This window comes from Manis pentadactyla, chromosome 3 (genome assembly GCF_030020395.1).
Source record: "Manis pentadactyla isolate mManPen7 chromosome 3, mManPen7.hap1, whole genome shotgun sequence".
Classification (NCBI taxonomy): Eukaryota; Metazoa; Chordata; class Mammalia; order Pholidota; family Manidae; genus Manis; species Manis pentadactyla.
This window is the reverse complement of record NC_080021.1, coordinates 184,340,484-184,360,514: the sequence shown is the minus strand read 5'-3', so window position 1 is coordinate 184,360,514 and position 20,031 is coordinate 184,340,484. Positions and strand designations below refer to the sequence as shown.

At 38.5% G+C, this 20,031-nt stretch overlaps 1 protein-coding gene across 3 annotated transcripts in view; it reads right to left on the bottom strand.

Moving 5' to 3' along the window:
* The window catches only part of UBE2R2 (ubiquitin conjugating enzyme E2 R2), a 97,505-nt gene that overhangs the window by 26,924 nt on the left and 50,550 nt on the right, over positions 1 to 20,031 (bottom strand). For 2 of the 3 annotated variants that reach the window (XM_036898186.2, XM_036898191.2), the window contains exons 2-3: positions 13,948 to 14,034; positions 12,985 to 13,110 (exon numbers count right to left, since the gene is read on the bottom strand). In XM_036898186.2, the coding sequence (XP_036754081.1) occupies positions 12,985 to 13,110; positions 13,948 to 14,034 (213 nt within the window). The remainder of the gene's footprint in view (positions 1 to 12,984; positions 13,111 to 13,947; positions 14,035 to 20,031) is intronic. The other variant, XM_036898188.2, reaches the window with a different exon arrangement.

Sequence of the window (20,031 nt, the reverse complement as noted above, 5' to 3'; positions counted from 1 at the left end):
AGAAGAAACATCCTGGGTTCATTGGTAAAAAGACAATGTTTAGATGGCAATATTCCCCAAACTGATCTACAGATTCAAACACAATCCTAATCAAAATGCTACCTTCCTTTTTTGCAGAAATTGACAAATATTAAAATTTTATATATAAATTTAAGGGACTCACAAAAGCCAAAACAGTCTTGAAAAAGAAGAAAAAAGTTGGAAGATTCAGTGTTTCTGATTTCAAAACTTACTATAAAGCTACAGTCAACACAACAGTATAGGACTGGCATACTGAGAAGACATACAGACTCAGACAATAGAACTGAGTCCATAAGTAAACTCATACATGTACAGCCAACTGATTTTTGAAAAGGTTGCTAAGTCCAATCCATAGAGGAAAGAGCAGTCTCTTCAGCAAATGATGCTGGGACAAATGGATTTCAGAAAACAAAAAAAATGTGAAGTTGGACTCCTACCTCACACCATATACAAAACTAACTCAAAATTAGACCTAAAACCATAAAACTCTTTAAAAAAAAATAAAAAACAGGGGTAAATCTTCATGACCCTGGATTTGGCAATGACTCCTTAGATATAAAACCAAAAGCATTAGCAACAACAAAATAAACTAGACTTCATCAAGATGAAAAACTTTTGCACAGAGGACATTATCAAGTGAAAAAAACTGCTGATATGGGAGGAAATGTTTCCAAGCTATATATCTGATAAAGGCTTAGTACCCAAAATTTATAAGGAACTCTTATATCCAAGACAAAAAGACAAACCAGCCAATTAAAAAATGGGCAAAGGCCTTGAACAGACATTTCTCCAGATACATAAATGGTCAAGATATATAAATGGTCAGTAAGCACATGGAAGGATGGTCAACATCATTAGTCATTGGGGAATGCAAATCAAGATGACAATAAGATACCACTTTACAACACCTTAGGATAGCTATAATTAAAAACAGAGATGGAAAATAACAAGTATTAATGAGGGTGTGGAAAAGCTGACATTCATACACTGCTGGTGAGAATGTGAAATGGTTCATAGAATAGTTTGGCAGTTCCTCAAAAAGTAACACACAGAATTACCTATTTGGCCCCACATTCCATTCCTAGATAAATAACTAAAAGAACTGAAAAGGTACTTAAACTTAAGTTCAGGGATACATAATGCCATGGCAGCACTATTCACATATACAAAAGGTGAACACAGAAACGTCTATCAACTGATGAGTAGATAAGCTGTAGTATATCTATACAATGGGATATCATTTAGCCATAAAGAGGAATGAAGTATTGATACATGCTACAACGTCGATGTGTCTCCAAAACATCATGCTATGTGAAAGCCAGACACAAAAGGTGACATATTGCATGATTCTATCTATATGAAATATCCAGAATAGATAAAATACAGAGAGACAGAAAGCTGACAGGTAGTTGTCAGAGACTACGGGGAAATGAGAATGGGGAGAAAACTGCTTTATGGGTAAGGTGTTTCACACTGGAGAGATAGAAATGCTTTACAAATAGAGGTGGTAGTTTGCACAACACTGGGAATGTACCAAATGCCACTGAACTGTATTCACTTTAATGGTAATTTTATGCTTATGAACTTCAAAAGAAGGAAAGAAAAGAAAGGGGGGGGGGGGGCGCAGGCAGGACATGGAGAAAGAAAGAAACTAAAAAGATGTGGGAAGTTCTAGTCCTCCAGAAAAGCAGTTCCAAAATGTAAAACAAAGGCTATGTAGCCTAGGCCCTATCCAACTCCAATGAAACTGAAATCTCCAGCATTCTTTATTTTTAACAAATTCTCCACATGATTCTGATATGTAGCCAAATTTGGGCACATCAATGCCCAAGGAAATCTCTTCTCCATACCTTATAGAATGCATACGATCTGCAAATCCATGTATATAATTACATAAATTATCTATAAAATGCTGCTTGTCGTCTCAAATTATTTAATCTGGTGGCCTTAATATTAGCATGTTGTAAACGATGGCCAATATACCTATAGTTAAATCCTTAAGGTATGTGTACCATTCACAGAGTAAGCTGGTGTGCTAATTAAAATTTTTTTTAATAAAAAGTGTAAGAAAAAAAACAAAATCTAAATCTAAACAAGCACAATATATAGTTCAAATCTTTAATACTATGTATTATCAAATCACTTTTGCTGGTTAAGATTTCAACACCAGGTCAGAATAAAAATCTCCTGGTTTCTGTTGCCTTTCTACCACATTCATTTGGCTCATACAAACCAAGATGAAACACACACAGACGTTGGGAGTTCTATGAGAACATTCTATAAAACCTCTAATGTTTTAGAAATAAAAAATATTTTACAAGTCAATTAATGATAACTTATTTTAATGATACAAAAGAAAATCATTTACCAAATATATACCAGATATATACCAAAGTTATGTCAATTTATCCTAGTAGCTAAAGCAAATAAAATAAGCAAATAAAATATATTAGGTTATACAATTCTGATTAGCTGGTAAGAAAGCACTCATTTTCACTGAAAGAATATTTAAATGAACTAAAAGATACAAATGTTCTTTTGGGCACATTCTTAAAGACCATTGAATAAAATATGTACATATTCAATGTTCATCAAATGCTTTTTTTTTTTAACATTTGAAGGTATGTGTATTTTTTTTTTTCCCCATAGGGTTCTGGGCATTTTTTTTTTTAATTATGTTTACTAGGCTCCCCCCTTCACCAAGTCCCCCCCACATACCCCTTCACAGTCATTGTCCATCAGCGTAGTAAGATGCTGTAAAATCACTACTTGTCTGCTCTGTGTTGCACAGCCCTCCCCATGCCCCACACACACTATACATGCTAATTGTAATGCCCCCTTTCTTTTTCCCCGCCCTTGTCCCTCCCTTCCCACCCATCCTTTCCAGTCCCTTTCCCTTTGGTAACTATTAGTCCATTCGTGGGTTCTGTGATTCTGCTGCTGTTTTGTTCCTTCAGTTTTCCTTTGTTCTTATACTCCACAGATGAGTGAAATCATTTGGTACTTGTCTTTCTCCGCCTGGCTTATTTCACTGAGCATAATACCCTCTAGCTCCATCCATGTTGTTGCAAATGGTAGGATCTGTTTTTTTCTTATGGCTGAGTCAAATGCTTATTTTTAAACATGAATACATACTAATAATATAACACAATCTTAACACAGAACTCAGCACCTTTATGTTAAGATTTAAGATTGTGATCATACAGTTCAACCATTTTGTTTCTGGTCATTTAATTACACAATGATAACAAAGCTTGTGTCTCAACTAGAGGAAAAAGAGAGCAGCTAAAGACAAGTAATACATGTTTTAAGTTCCCTATTCCCTAATATATATTTTAAGTAATATATGTTTTAAGTGTAGTTTACTTAATAGTATGTTTCTTAGTTTTGATCAACGCATCATGGGTGTATAAAATATTAATATTAGAGGAAGCTGAGTAAAAGGTATATGAGAACTTTCTGTACTTTTTTTGAACTCTTTATGTCTAACCATTTCAAAATAATTTTGTTGAAGTGCATTTAAATTTAATGAGTACAGTATGTTTATAATACCAAAACATTGCAATTTCAAAGTTTTATATTTAAAATTTATATGAAATGCATTAGAAATAATAATTTAAGCAGTCTGTCCTAGTCTTGAAGATCAACTGAGAATGCAATATTAAAATTCTGTAATCAATTCTAATGTGGTTTCTTTGTTTTCATTATTTGATTGTTAGGTGGAATAACCATTAAAATAAGTTCTCAAAGAAATTACAGAAATACCACAGATCTACCAGATAATTCCACTAATCAGAGAAAAAGAATAACAACAGTTAAATCAAAGATGAAGAAATACATGTTAAATGAGCAAAGCAGATGAAGCAGAACCAGCTGAGCTAACATTTATTTTACTATCTAAAGACAATTTCACCAAGCAAGGGAGTAAAAACCCTTATTACAAGACATCTTGATACTTCAAGGACTCAAATGTACTTACAGTCAAATTACATCCCCTGTGAGCATAATGTACCCAGAATATAGAAAAAGAAGGTACCTATGATGGGTAACTGTGTGTGTCAACTGGGCTAAGGGATGCTCAGTTAGCTCAGTTACTTCTGGGTATGTCTGTGTGGGTGTTCCCAAAAGAGATCAGTATTTGAATTAGACTGAGTAAAAGAAGATAGTCTTTCACCAACTGTGGCAGCCATCATCCAACCCATCAAGGGCCTGAACAGAACAAAAAAGGTGGAGGAGGGACAAATTCTCTCTCTCTTCTTGAGCTGGGACATTGGAACTCCTGGGGCTTGGGCCTTCGGACCAACACTAGCAGCTCCCCAGTTCTTGGGCCTTTGGCCTCCAATGGTTCATGTGATTCTCAGGTCTTTGGACTTGGACTGAATTTTATACTTCCAGTTTTCCTGTTCCTATAGCTTGAGGAGGGAAGACTGTGGGATTTGTCAGTCTTTACAACATGTGAGCCAATTCCTACAATAAATCTCCTCTCATATGTATCTCCATATTTCCTATTGGTTCTTTTTCTCTGGAGAACCCTAACACAGTATCCTTGCTTTTACCTGGTATTTACTGTTTAATGTTAAAATATAATTTATAATTATGGCTTTATTGTAAGCGACCTCTTCCAGTTTTTTCAGTTTTTGAAAAGCTGATTTTAAGTCTCACCCATTTTACTCTTAATGGCCTATCATCCACCTAAATAATTACAAAGATCATAAACTAGGTGCAATTGGTTTATGCTACTTATGTAGCCTAAATTCTATTTTAAAAAATCAATCTTTCTGCAGACTTGGCAAAAACCTTTTAAAAATCTTATGAGAGACACTGGAGAGCTAGCACTAATGTACACTTGCTTGCTCTTATGCTCTTTCCCTGCCAGACCACATGAGGACACAGAGGTAAGCCGAAGACGGTCTTCAGGAAGCAATTATACTGGCACCTTAACAATGGACTTTTAGCTTCTGGAACTGTGAAAAAAGTACACTTAGTTGTTTAAGCTACCCTATTTATGCTTTTTTGTTATGGCAGCCCAAGCTAAGACAACATGTCTTAGAAAAAAAAGCATATTACAACAGTAGGGTCTATTTTTAATAATTGTCAAAACAGTAACATTTTAAAAAATACCCTACCCTAATGATAGGGGATATAGTGCTTTGAGAGTCATCTGGGTCTAAAATCGAGAACTCTTCAGATCTAGACTCTTAAGTGAAATGGCAAAATATTTTCATATGAGCTACACCAAGTAGCCTAAGATATACTGTATCTTACTGTAATCTTTATTTCATAACTGCATTGGTGACATTAATTTGTGAACACTCTACAGAAAAAAATTAATGTTTATACTCCTTCCAAAACATTCAAAATACTTATTACTTTTGTTAGGAAAGAGTATAAAACCTAAATGTGATTTATTCCCACTAGGATGTTTAAATATTTTAACAGTAAGGTATTAACAAAGGGCCACGTGGTGGAAGCTGCTCAGGCTGAGAGTGGGGGTGGGGAAATTGATAAGGGCCTGGCAATACCTGTTTGAGTTTTTTAAAACCTACCAATAAGAATAAGACATGTAAAGGAAAGATATAACGAGCTTAGGCGACGTCGGGGGAAGAAGTGAACCCTGTAGTACTCAGCCAATGAGGAACCAGGGGAGGGACTCGTGCACTAGGAGATAAATTATTGGCACCAAACTCCCCAGGTGTGCCTGCCCACCAGACACCCGATCTTGCAAGACTGTCATTAAAGCCTCACTCTGCTGTTCTCTGTCTCCGTGTCCACTTACTGAATTTAGACCAGTGAGTGTTTCTCACAATTTGGGGGATCATCTGGGATCCTCTTGCCTGTGCGAGGTGGGGGCCCAAGTGGAGTGGGAAGAAGCGTCACGCCCGGCTTGGGGCGGCCCACTGTGTCTGGGCGTCTCACCTTTGCACGGAAGCCGAGGGGAGACCCGAGACTGTTGTGCAGAAACAGCATGACCGACGCAGGGGAGAAAACGCAGGCACCACGGCAACCAGGCAATCTTGTGCACGAGCCAAGGTGGGAAAATTGGGCTATAAGTACTGCCTTGGTGGTTGGGCATTTTTCAGAGGTCGAGTGTGTGTAGCTGAGATGTGTAATCTTGGGGTGTGTGCAAGAAACTTCCATTATGGGGGGTTGAGTACACAGGGATCTCAGACACAGGGACCTCTTGAAGGATGGGAAATACAAATTCTAGGCCTAGGGAAGCAGAGAAAGGGAACCAGATGAGCTCCCTTGGAATTCCCCCCAGATAGCCTGCTGGGGTGAAGGTTACAGTACTGGGGGGACGCCTTCTGTACCGGGTTAGGGACAAACAGAAGATGATCAAATTTTGCTGTTTTGTCTGGATTAAAGTTAGGTCAGATGAAAACTGGCTTTGCCAGGTTTGAGTTATTTTTTTAATGGTAATAAAGCCTCCAGTTCACCTGAGGAATCTGTTGGTTACCAAGGGCGCTTCACTTATTTCCCCTCAACACCAGGGAAGGGAAAGCTAGGGAGGAGGAAATACAAGAGACCTCCCAAGACAGGCCCTGGTGTTGGGAGAGCGTTGTGTGTTTTCCTTGGTCCCTTTCCCCGCTGAAGCAGCAGTGGAGAGTTGAGAGGCAGAGACACGGCGGTGAGGAGGAGTCAAAGTTTTGTTTGGAGTTACTCCTGAAGAGAGAAAGTGAGGCCGCCTCAGGAGGGAGGGGCACCCTGAGAGGTTGGAGAGAGAAAGTTTTAAGTTAAAAGGTTGTGCACTTTGAGGGTGCCAGCGGCCTCGGAGAGAGGAGCACCCCAGAAGTTGGGGGTTCCCTCTTTAAAGATTCTTTAAGAGTGTAGCTGGCACCTGGAGGTGTAGACTTGTTAAGTAGTCTCAAGTATCTTTAATGAGACATTATATTTCTTATCAGTCCTCTGGGTAATTCTAGAAAATTAGCTTAACACAAGAAATTTACTGCTTTTAGTCCCCTCCCAGGATGGCAGCTTCCTAGTTTGAGAGCTTATCAGGACTGGCTGCCCTTCTTCCAAGGGGGTCAGAGTTATTGTCTGTTTGCTAATGAGTAAGTTGAGGGTCTTGCTTCTTGACCTCCTAGGTATTAAAATGCAATCTTTGGGGTGGAATCCTTCCTGCCTTTTGCTATGTTGTTTATGGCTGCGGCTGCATGCTAAATTGATTTCCTAAGTTGCAGACTATATAGAGTCAGAAAGAAAAAAAAATAGCATATAGGTAAAGTTAAAAAAAAAAAAAAAAGAAGAGGCTGAGCCTGTATGATTAACATAATAAAGGCAGGCTATGCTGGGGTACCCTCTCCTTTATCTAAGGAATATTCAAACATTCCAGGCCAAGTTGCTCCTGTCTTTTTGAGCTTTAATTAACTAACTCTGGGTCTTTTTAGTGGACTTTCCTGGCCTTTTTCTCTTTCCACCCCACTCATATCTCATATCAACAGGCCTTCAGAGGTGGAAAGAAGTATGGCTTTAGTGCATTTGCATCTTTCCTCAGAGGTGGAGAGATTCATCTCCATATCAATGAGTAATTACCTGGGCAACAGAGGGCTTCTCTGTACCTGAGAGGTGAGGGGGAGGGCCAGTTTTTGGCTGATGCTAGAGCCTGAAAGAAATGGCCCCAGACTGCAGCTTGTGAGTAGTAAATAGATTTCAAACTTTATTTCTCCCTTTGATTTCAGTTTTCAGAAGTATTTTGCCCCAAGATTTCCTCTCCCCAGACTTAACAATGTAAGAAAGACTTAGAGTTTCCCCTTGCCTTCTGGGGAGTCCACTAAGAATCCCAAGACGTTTCCATGGAGACAGGTCCCACTAGGACAAGAGGAAATTTGTTAATGCTCCCCGCATGGGTACTGAAGTGAGAAATTTTAAGCATTGCTATAAGATCCCCTTGGCCTATTGGGCCAACTAAATCAATTCCTAAGACCTAATATATATACTTAGGTTGAACTGATGTCCATCATGAATATCCCATTCCCTGGTGGTGAGAGGGGGGTGATCAGGAGAGCTGCTGTGTCCATTTGGGAACAAAAACACCTACCGGGCCAGGGTGTCCAGTCAGCAGAACAAAAGTTCCCAAATGTAGATTCTAGATGAGATAATAATCTAGGAGACAGAAATAAAATGCAAGATCTTCGAGGGCTAATTATAAAGGGAATTAGGGAATTGGCCCCAAGATCTCAAAATGTTTCTAAGGTGATTGAAGTCCAATGAGAAAAAGAAGAGACCCCAACTGCATTTTCATAGAGACTCAGGGACCAGATGAGAAAATATTCAGAACTTGACCCAGAAGCTCAGGTAGGACAAGATCTTTTAAAAGTCAATTTTGTAGCCAAAAATTGGCCAGATATATCTAAAAAATTACAGAATTTAGATAGATGGAATGAGAAACCTATAGAAGAATTACTAAGAGAAGCTCAAAAGTGTTTGTTAGAAGAGAGGCTAGAAGCTTGTATTTCAAATTGTTAGAGGGAGAGCCAGACCCTCTCCAATAGACCCCAAGGGAACTGCAAATTCTAGAGAAATTGAAAATAATCCTTAGTCACCACCCCAGCCCTGGCACTCCCATCATTAGAGAAGCCATTTCACTAGTTTGTTACTGTTGAACAAAGTTCTCTGTAGGGTTTTGACCGAAGCCTGGGGAGGAAAGAAACAACCAGTGGCCTTTATGTCTAAACTACTAGACCCTGTCTCTTGAAGATGGACTGATGCATTCAGGCCATCACAGCCATGGCCTTACTGGTAGAAGAGGGCAGGAAATTAACTAGGAGGAACCCTCATAGTCAATACTCCTCACCAGGTTCGGGTCATGCTTAATCAGTGAGCTAGGCACTGGCTAATAGATTCTCCTGATCACAGAGACTGCAGTGAGGACGGCTGAAAAGAGTTAGACTCATTACACCAAAGAAACTGACTGGGAGATCTGGGGACAAAACAGAATTAGCAAGTGTCCCAGGTGGCTAACCAACCCTTAAGGCTGAAACTAAAAAGAACCTAAAATGTTAACTTTTATCCTAACTCTGTATTTCACAGGCAAGTCGCAGAGAGCCCTAAGATGGGAAGGAACTCCTAGTTATCCTGTCAAACTGGTAATCAATATTACTAAAACATCAAGCCCCCAAGCCATTAGGTTTGATGCTTGTCAAGTTCTCTCCTGTAGTGACCTAAATGACCAAAAACAGCTTTCTAGAGATAATAAGTATCTCTGTCCTGAACAGACAAATCTTAATAGAATAAAAAGGCAAGTAAGCCCCCATGTCCAAGATGGAGCAGTGTTTGGTGGACTACCCAGTTTCAAGGGTGGATGGCCCCTTATGCAGCAGAAAAATCTTTAAAAAAAAGAAAGCTCCACTTAGCTAAAGGAATTCCTCCTGACAATTGCCAAGACAGACAGTGTAACCCCCTTTTATTAAGTATACATAGACCTCAAAACTTAGACTCAGACCCTGTAATTGCCCCTGATGTTTATGGACTCAGTGCATATGTCATTAGAGTAGATCCCATGAAAAAGTTTAGTCTTAATTTAATCGAAGGCAAGACTTCACCCATAGTAGCCACCCCCAATCCTGAGAGAAATAACAATCCAGAGCTTCCCCATAATGACCCTAGACTAGTTACTGTAACAGAGATAAAAGACCTAAAACAGACTCTTGAAATAGAGACAAGTTATGGAGACACCAATGCCTGGGTAGAGTGAGTTAAATTTTCAGTACTCACTCTGAATAAAAGCGACTGTTATGCATGTGCTGCTGGATGGCCACAGGCGCAGGTGGTCCCATTCCCTCTCTGCTGAGACACAGACCCCACTGAGATGAACTGCATGTTAGCCCTGTATCAGGACAAGGACGCTTAGGGAAATGAGACTTGCAAGGGCTTGTCTTTAAAGAAGTCAGACCCAAGGGCAATCCCCTCTTTTTCCATAAGGAAAATGAATCACTCCTCATGCCTCTCTAGGCAAGGGGAAAGTTTCACAACTCCTGTGGGGAACTACTGACTTGTACTCATGTCCTAAATGTCTCTAAAGAGGGCAACTTCTCGAAATTATGCATCCCCGAGTGGATGTTTGGTGGTACTGTGGAAAGGAGAACCTGCGTTACTTGTTGCCACCCACCTAGACTAAGACCTGTGTTTTAGTCCAATTTGCCATTCCATTTACCCTGGCATTTCTCTCCATACCCAATGAAAAAAAAAATTTTTCATAGAAGTTGTAGATCATTACAAGGCACCACTTTAGCTAATGAATTAGCTGAAAACTGGCACCAGTGACCCGTTAGAAAAATCGTTTAGAAAAAGAAAGGTATAGTTGCCTCTGTTTTAATAGAGGCAGCCATAAACAAGATTAGAGAAATTTGAGAAAAGACCAAGTGTAAATTAAAATACATTACTGGGAATAAAATCAGAAATTCTTAAAAAGAGGGGGGAACTGTTAGGAAAGAGTATAAAACCTAAATGTGATTTATTCCCACTAGGATGTTTAAACATTTTAACAGTAAGGTATTAACAAAGGGCCACGTGGTGGAAGCTGCTCAGGCTGAGAGTGGGGGTGGGGAAATTGATAAGGGCCTGGCAATACCTGTTTGAGTTTTTTTAAACCTACCAATAAGAATAAGACATGTAAAGGAAAGATATAATGAGCTTAGGCGACGTCCGGGGAAGACTGTGAACCCTGTAGTACTCAGCCAATGAGGAACCGGGAGGGACTCCTTGTACACTAGGAGATAAATTATTGGCACCAAACTCCCCAGGTGTGCCTGCCCACCAGACACCCGATCTTGCAAGACCGTCATTAAAGCCTCGTTCCGCTGTTCTCTTTGTCTCCGTGTCCACTTACTGAATTTAGACCAGTGAGTGTGTTCCTCACACTTTCAAAATTAAAGCTCCATAATATATTCTACAAACTGTGATTTAAAAGAATCACAAAATATTAAATACTTCTGCATACATCCCCTCAATTTTGCAGTAAACCAAAAACTACCTTAAAAATTAGTCTATTAAAAATTTTTCAAATAAATAATACTGAAGAGCACTGAGATTCTGAGTTGTCATGATGCAAAGTTCACAGTGAAGAGTATGAAAACCTCATTTTAATACATGATTTGTGGAGCAAATGGGGTTTGTTGGCTGTCAACTTCTGAGCACAGAAACACACAGGAAACTTATTTAGCTCATTCAGCATATTAAAGTTTCTTTTGTTCTCTATGTTCCCCCTGATATTTGTCAATTTCACAAGCATAGCAATGATAAAAGAAATGTTAAAATAATTAAATTCACTCCTATAACAGCAGTATCTATAACCCTTTGTTATGCAAAATACATCTATGTGCATATATTTAACAAAACTGCAAGGAAAGCTCTTGTGACTTTTAAAACTTGACATAATGAACTATTTTCTACCACTAATGGCCTTTATAATACTTCTTTTTAATGCTCATAAAGTTAATATACCAAAAACTCTTTAATCAATTCCATTATTTTGGCAGTTGAACAGGTCTTTGGGCTTGTACTTCTGATTTGCTGCTGTTATTATCACTGCTTCCCCACCACTTCCAGTTCTATTATAAACAACTCTGCAGTAAACACTCTGGTGACTAGAGCAACTGACACTGAGGTTCACTGTGTGTCTACCAAAAGAGATAACATTGGTGGGTAAGTAGTGAGTCCTTTGGCCAAGAACTAGGAGCCTCAATCTCTAGAATCAGAAACCCTGACATAGGCCCTCAAAAAGTTCAATTTTGATATCAATTTCAGAGGATAAACTAATTTATGGGAGAAGACTAACTTATGACCCTTTTGAATACATCAAATTTAATTCCTAATTAGAAGATCACTTCTTTAAAAACATTTATGGCATGGAAAACTGTATATTAAGATACGTATGAATTATTTTATTGTAACAATTATGAACATGAAAAACATTTTAAAAAAAGATCCAAGCTAAATCTTAAAAGAGATACAACTAAATAGCCTAAGTAGTGGAAAAAAACAGTGGAAAGGGGAATTATCTACATATATTTTCCTCCTTCAGAGCTGAGTCCTTTATGGTTTTTTGTTTCTTTTTGAGAAGGGTGTGGGAATTACATAAATGAATAAAAACAGGTATATATATGGGATTAAGGTGAATTCGTTCTCAATAGCAAGACAAAAGCTTGAGTCTTCTCACTTCTCTCTTGTTATCTGAAATCTATATATACTACAGTTTTTGAACACAGAACTTTTGTTTATGAGATAGGGATACAGAAATATTGCTATGTGCACTGAACTCAGAACTTAGGAAACAGTGAATTATTTCTATAGTGTCTCCTACAACAGGATAACTTTATTATATAGAATAGTATAACGTAGTCACTATTGTTCATTTATAATTGTGATTACATCAAATACTAAAGATATGAAAACAAAACAAACCCCCAATATTCCAGGATCTTATTTCTAAAAATATAACTACATATCACCTTTGAACACTAGGTCTGGCCTGTTTTAAGAAGGAAAGAAAAATGAAGATTATGCTTTACAGAAAAAGCAGGTTGTGAAAAACAAAGCTGCTCCAATGTGCTAATTTACACAGACTGAGATCCAAATTCAGGATCCTAGAGTAAGATCTCCATTTCTTGCCTACAAGCATTTTGAAGGCTATGCAGCTCTGTTTCTGGAGCAAAGATGCTACCCAATAACCACAAGGCCAAAAAAAGCACTACACGACTAAAGATGCAAATTTTAAAAAGGAATTTTAATGCTTGGGCCACGACCTATGATACAATGAGACAGCTTCAGAACCAGTGCAATGAAAGAGATTACAGAATGGTAGAGTGGGCTCAAAGAATGTTTTAAAGGGCTCTGACATAATTATCCTGAGAAAGATAAGGTAGCATTCCATTCCAGATTAGCTCAAAGTTAAAGTATATTTCATTAACAAAACTAGAAATGACTCCCCCAGCTATGCAGACTTATCCATTAGAAGAATCTCACCTTGGGATTGAAAAAGGCTCTCAACTGCTCTGCAGCAACTCCTGAAAGGAGGCCAGTCCAAATATAGTAGGTTAAATCCCCACCCTCAAAGCTAAATCTCTGATGAAGGTAACCCTTGCCATGAAGCTAGAGTATAGGTAAACAAATAAATCTGTATGATCTTTAATGGGTAAAGAAGATGTGGTACATAGACACAGTGGAATATTATTCAGCCATAAAAAGAATCCTCCCATTTGCAACAACATAGATGGATCTAAAGGGTATTATGCTCAGTGAAATAAGCCAGGCAGAGAAAGACAAATACCAAAAGATTTCACTTATTTGCGGAGTATAAAAACAAAACAGCAGTAGACTCAATAGACACAGAGAAGGGACTAGTGGTTACTAAGGGCGAGGGGATGGGGAGGTGGAAGGGGATTAAGGGGCACAATAATTCACAATCATAATATAGGTTCATCACGGGGATGGTACTACAGCATAGAGAATAAAATTAATGGTTCTGTAACATCTCACTACATCGACACATAGTGACTGCACTAGAGGGGTGAGGATCTAATAATGTGGGTAACTGTTGAACCACTGTGTTGCATATTTGAAACCAATATAAGACTGTTTATCAATCATACTTTAATTTTTTAATGAATAACTTTAAAAAATTTGCATGATCTTATCTGTTAATTTAAAAACTGTAGATGTTAACACATATGCTTTATAATCTTAGGAATGAGCAACAAAGGTTTAAAGCCTTAAACTTAAATTAACTATAACATATACTGGTTGGTATTAAAAAACTCCCTCAACTTTCAACAATTAAACTAGAGACAACTAACTAAAAAATCGGAAACCATGAATATTTCTTTGAGGTTACAACATAACTACCACAGCATACTGACACATAGAGGTTATTTTCAAGGACGGTATCTTAAAAAACCTTCAAAGAAATTCATAATAGACGTCTCTTACCTCATAAATGTTGGGGTGCCACATTTTGGTCAAGAATCTGAAGGTAGGTGGTGAATATGGGTAGTCAATAGGAAATTTAATATGCGCCTGAAAAGAAAATGAAATGCTAATAAATGAACTGTATGTTATTCATCTGCCTAGTAATTGACCCTATTACACCCCAGTGAAACAAAACTCCTTTCTACAGTGTAGACTCTTGGGATTAAAATAACATATATATTTCATTAGCCCCAATGGCAGGGTTGTTATTAGTGTGTTCTTTTGGCATTTCTTTAAACATCTGTAAGGGTGTATGTTAAATCACCAAAACTCAATGGCTATATAATTTTTAATTGAGCTTACATGTGTAAAAAACAGTACTAAGTATAGGTGTGTCACATTAATTAGTACACTTTGTTTTTATAAAAAGAATAAAGATGGCAGCATGAGGTGAGACTGAGACCTCATCCTAAAACCACATATAATACATAAATATAATTAATACAACTAATCCTGAAAGAGCAACAGGAAAGAAGGCTGCGCCAGATGCATACACCTGGAGGAAAGAACAGACCTCATGGAACGGGGTAACATACCAAAGCCATGACCTGGCAGGACCCAAGTTCTTCCCCAACCCCATATCACAGGCAGGAGGAAGAGAAACAGAGCCAGGAGGGAGTGGAGGTCTGGACACGCTGAAAACCTAGTCCTGGAGATATGCTCTGGGAGCACGAACCTACATTGCATGCTGCTCTGGTGATCTGTGGGGTTGGAAAGCTAAGACAGGCAGAATACCTAAAGAGACTAAGATTCCAGCTGCTTGTGGAAAACAGAGATCCATATCCAGCTGATCTGGGCGGGCAGTCTGAGAGACTTCCTAAAAGTGAGGGGGATGCTAAAGGGGCAAGGATTGCAGAGCTTCCTGAGCAGGAGAAAGGACAAGTAAACAAAATTGTCTGGGTGCATTCTGCCCAGCAGGTTGGGAACTTTCACTGACTTCAGCCACTCCATCCCCCTGGCTGGATACCCAGCTCCGAGGCCCCCAACCATGACATGCAGCGAACTCCACCTTTCTCCCAGCCATCCCGCACCTGGCTTGCAAACTGGCAAACCCTGCCCTGGTATCAGGCGAGTGAGAAGCAAGGCCCACCTACAGCAGCTACAAACGCAAAGCACAGACACTTACACCTGTGTCTTCAGCCCACAGTTCTAGCAGTGGGGACAGACATAGCAGCCGGGAAGCAGGAAACAGCTCTTCCCTCCCCGCCAGGCAACAGCGCCACTCCCCTGCAAACTCCGACATCACTCCAGGGACTGAGGAGCTCCAGAGAGTAGAGCTTCTGGGCACTAGAGGGTGCCACATACAAATATGAAACGTCAAAGGAACCTGGTTCAAACGAAAATCTCAACACCAGAAAAAGGATCAAGTGAGATTGAACAAGTAAATTTTCCTGAGAGAGATTTCAAAATAAAAATCATAAACATGATCATGAAGGTACAGAAACATAGTCAACAACTCAGGAACGAATTTACAACGGAGAACCAATCACTGAGGGACACAAAGGAGGGTATTAAAAGCAGATTAGATACAGTGGACGATAAATGAAATAAAAATTAGAGAAGAGGAACACAAAGAAGCTGAGACACAGAGAGAAAAAAGGGTATCTAGGAATGAAAGAATATTGAGAGAACTGTGGGACCAATCCAAACGGAACAATATTCGCATTATAGGGGTCCCATAAGAAGAAGAGACAGAAAAGGGAATAGAAAGTGTCATTGAGGAAGTAATTGCTGAAAACTTCCCCAATCTGGGGAAGGAGATAAGGTCTCTCAGGCCATGGAGATCCACAGATCTCCCAAAACAAGGGATCCAAGGACGACAACACCAAAACACATAATAATTAAAATATCAAAGATTAAGAATAAGGACATACAATTAAAAGCAGCCAGACAGATAAAAAAGATCACATACAAAGGAAAGCTCGTCAGGCTATCATCAGACTTCTCAGCAGAAACCTTACAGGCCGGAAGGGAGTGGCATAATATATTTAATGCAATGAAGCAGAAGAGACTTGAACCAAAAATACTCTATCCGGCAAGATTATCATTCAAATTTGAAGGAGGTATTAAACAATTTCCAGATTAGCAAAAGCTGAGAGAATTTGCCTCCCACAAACCATCTCTACAGTGTATTTTGAAGGGACTGCAATAGATGGAAGTGTTCCTAAGGTTAAACAGCTGTCACCAGAGGTAATAAAAAGGAATATACAAACAGTACAGAATATGATACCTAATATATAAAGAATGGAGAAGGAAGAAAAGGAGGCGGAGAAAAGGACCTTTAGATTAAGTTTGTAATAGCATACTAAGTGAGTTGAGTTAGACTCTTAGTGAGGAAGTTACCCTTCAACATTTGGTATCCACGAGTCTACAGCCTGCAATGGTAATAAGTACTTACCTATCGATAACCACTCTAAATGTAAATGCTCTGAATGCACCAATCAAAAGACATAGAGTCAGTGAATGGATAAAAATACAAGACCCAACTACATGCTGCCTACAAGAGACGCACTTCCAACTCAAAGACATACACAGACTAAAAGTGAAGCGATGGAAAAAGATATTTCATGCAACTAATAGAGAGAAAAAAGCAGGAGTTACAGTACTTGAATCAGACAAGACTTCAAAACAAAGAAAGAAACAAGAGACAAAGAAGGACATTACATAATGATAAAGGGGTCAGTCCAACAAGAGGATATAATCATTATAAATATCTTTGCACCTAACAAGGGAGCACCTACATATGTGAAACAAATACTAACAGAATTAAAAGGGGAAATAGAATGCAATACATTCATTCTAGGAGACTTTAACACTCCAGTCACTCCAAAGGACAGATCAACAAGGCAAAAAATAAGTAAGGACACAGAGGCACTGAACAACACATAAGAACAGATGGACCTAACAGACATCTTCAGAACTCTCCACACAAAAGCAGCAGGATACACATTCTTCTCAAGTGCACATGGAACATTCTCCAGAATAGACCACATACTAGGCCACAAAAAGAGCCTCAGTAAATTCCAAAAGATTGAAATTCTACCAACCAACTTTTCAGACCACAAAGGTATAAAACTAGAAATTAATTGTACAAAGAAAGCAAAAAGGCTCACAAACACATGGAGGCTTAGCAACATGCTCCTAAATAGTCAATGCATCAATGACCAAATTAAAATGGAGATCCAGCAATATATGGAAATAAATGACAACAACAACACAAAGCTCCAACTTCTGTGGGATGCAGCGAAAGCGGTCTTAAGAGGAAAGTATATAGCAATCCAGGCATATTTAAAGAAGAACAAACCCAAATGAATAGTCTAACATCACAATTATCAAAATTGGAAAAAGAACAACAAATGAGGCCTAAAGTCAGCAGACGGAGGAACATAATAAAGAGAGAAGAAATAAATAAAATTGAGAAGAATAAAACAATAGAAAAAAAATCAGTGAAACCAAGAGCTGGTTCTTTGAGAAAATAAACAAAATAGATAAGCCTCTAGCCAGACTTATTAAGAGAAAAAGAGAATCAACGCACATCAACAGAATCAGAAACGAGAAAGGAAACATCACAACGGACCCAACAGAAATACAAAAAATTATTAGAGAATACTATGAAAACCTATATGCTAAGAAGCTGGAAAACCTAGAAGAAACGGACAACTTCCTAGAAAAATACAACCTTCCAAGACTGACCAAGGAAGAAACACAAAATCTAAACAAACCAATTACCAGCAAAGAAATTGAAGCAGTAAGCAAAAAACTACCCAAGAACAAAACCCCTGGGCCAGATGGATTTACCTCGGAATTTTATCAGACATACAGAGAAGATGTAATTCCCATTCTCCTTAAAGTTTTCCAAAAAATAGAAGAGGAGGCAATACTCCCAAACTCATTCTATGAAGCCAACATCACCCTAATACCAAAACCAGGCAAAGACCCCACCAAAAAAGAAAATTACAGACCAATATCCCTGATGAACGTAGATGTAAAAATACTCAACAAAATATTAGCAAACAGAATTCAAAAACACATCAAAAGGATCATACACCATGACCAAGTGGGTTTCATCCCAGGGATGCAAGGATGGTACAACATCCAAAAATCCATCAACCACATCAACAAAAAGAAGGACAAAAACCACATGATCATCTCCATAGATGCTAAAAAAGCATTCGACAAAATTCAACATCCATTCATGATAAAAACTCTCAAAAAAATGGGTATAGAGGGCAGGTACCTCAACATAATAAAGGCCATATATGATAAACCCACAGCCAACATCATACTAAACAGTGAAAAGCTGAAAGCTTTTCCTCTGAGATCGGGAACAAGACAGGGATGCCCACTCTCCCCACTGTTATTCAACATAGTACTGGAGGTCCTAGCCACGGCAATTAGACAACACAAAGAAATACATGGCATCCAGATCTGTAAAGAAGAAGTTAAACTGTCACTATTTGCAAATGCCATGATATTGGAAATAAAAAATCCTAAAGACTCTACTCCAAAACTACTAGAACTGATATCGGAATACAGCAAAGTTGCAGGATACAAAATAACAAACAGAAACCTGTGGCTTTCCTATACACTAACAATGAACTAATAGAAAGAGAAATCAGGAAAACAATTCCATTCACAATTGCATCAAAAAGAGTAAAATACCTAGAAATAAACCTTACCAAGGAAGTGAAAGACCTATACCCTGAAAACTATAAGACACTCTTGAGAGAAATTAAAGAGGACACTAACAAATGGAAACTCATCCCATGCTATTGGTTAGGAAGAATTAATATTGTCAAAATGGCCATCCTGCCCAAAGCAATATACAGATTTGATGCAATCGCTATCAAATTACCAACAACATTCTTCAACGAACTAGAACAAATAGTTCAAAAATTCATATGGAAACACCAAAGACCCCAAATAGCCAAAGCAATCCTGAGAAGGAAGAATAAAGTTGGGGGGATCTCACTCCCCAACTTCAAGCTCTACTACAAAGCCACAGTAATCAAAACAGTTTGGTACTAGCACAAGAACAGAGCCACAGACCAGTGGAACAGAATAGAGACCCCAGATATTAACCCAAGTACTTATGGTCAATTAATATTTGATAAAGGAGACATGGACATACAATGGGGAAATGACAGTCTCCTCAACAGATGGTGCTGGCAAAACTGGACAGCTACATGTAAGAGAATGAAACTGGATCACTGTCTAACCCCATACACAAAAGTAAATTCAAAATGGATCAAAGATCTGAATGTAAGTCATGAAACTATAAAACTCTTAGAAAAAAACATAGGCAAAAATCTCTTGGACATAAACATGAGCAACTTCTTCATGAACATATCTCCCCGGGCAAGGGAAACAAGAGCAAAAATGAACAAATGGGACTATATCAAGCTGAAAAGCTTCTGTACAGCAAAGGACACCATCAATAGAACAAAAAGGAAACCTACAGTATGGGAGAATATATTCATAAATGACAGATCCGATAAAGGGTTGACATCCAAAATATATAAAGAGCTCATGCACCTCAACAAACAAAAAGCAAATAATCCAATTAAAAAATGGGCAGAGGAGCTGAACAGACACTTCTCCAAAGAAGAAATTCAGATGGCCAACAGACACATGAAAAGATGCTCCACATCGTTTGTCATCAGAGGAATGCAAATTAAAACCACAATGAGATATCACCTCACACCAGTAAGGATCGCCACCATCCAAAAGACAGACAACAACGAATGTTAGCGAGGTTGTGGAAGGGGAACCCTCCTACACTGCTGGTGGGAATGCAAATTAGTTCAACCATTGTGGAAAGCAATATGGAGGTTCCTCAAAAAGCTCAAAATAGAAATACCATTTGACCCAGGAATTCCACTCCTAGGAATTTACCCTAAGAATGCAGCACTCCAGTTTGAAAAAGACAGGTCCACCCCTATGTTTATCACAGCACTATTTACAATAGCCAAGAAATGGAAGCAACCTAAATGTCCATCAGTAGATGAATGAATAAAGAGGATGTGGTACATATACACAATGAAA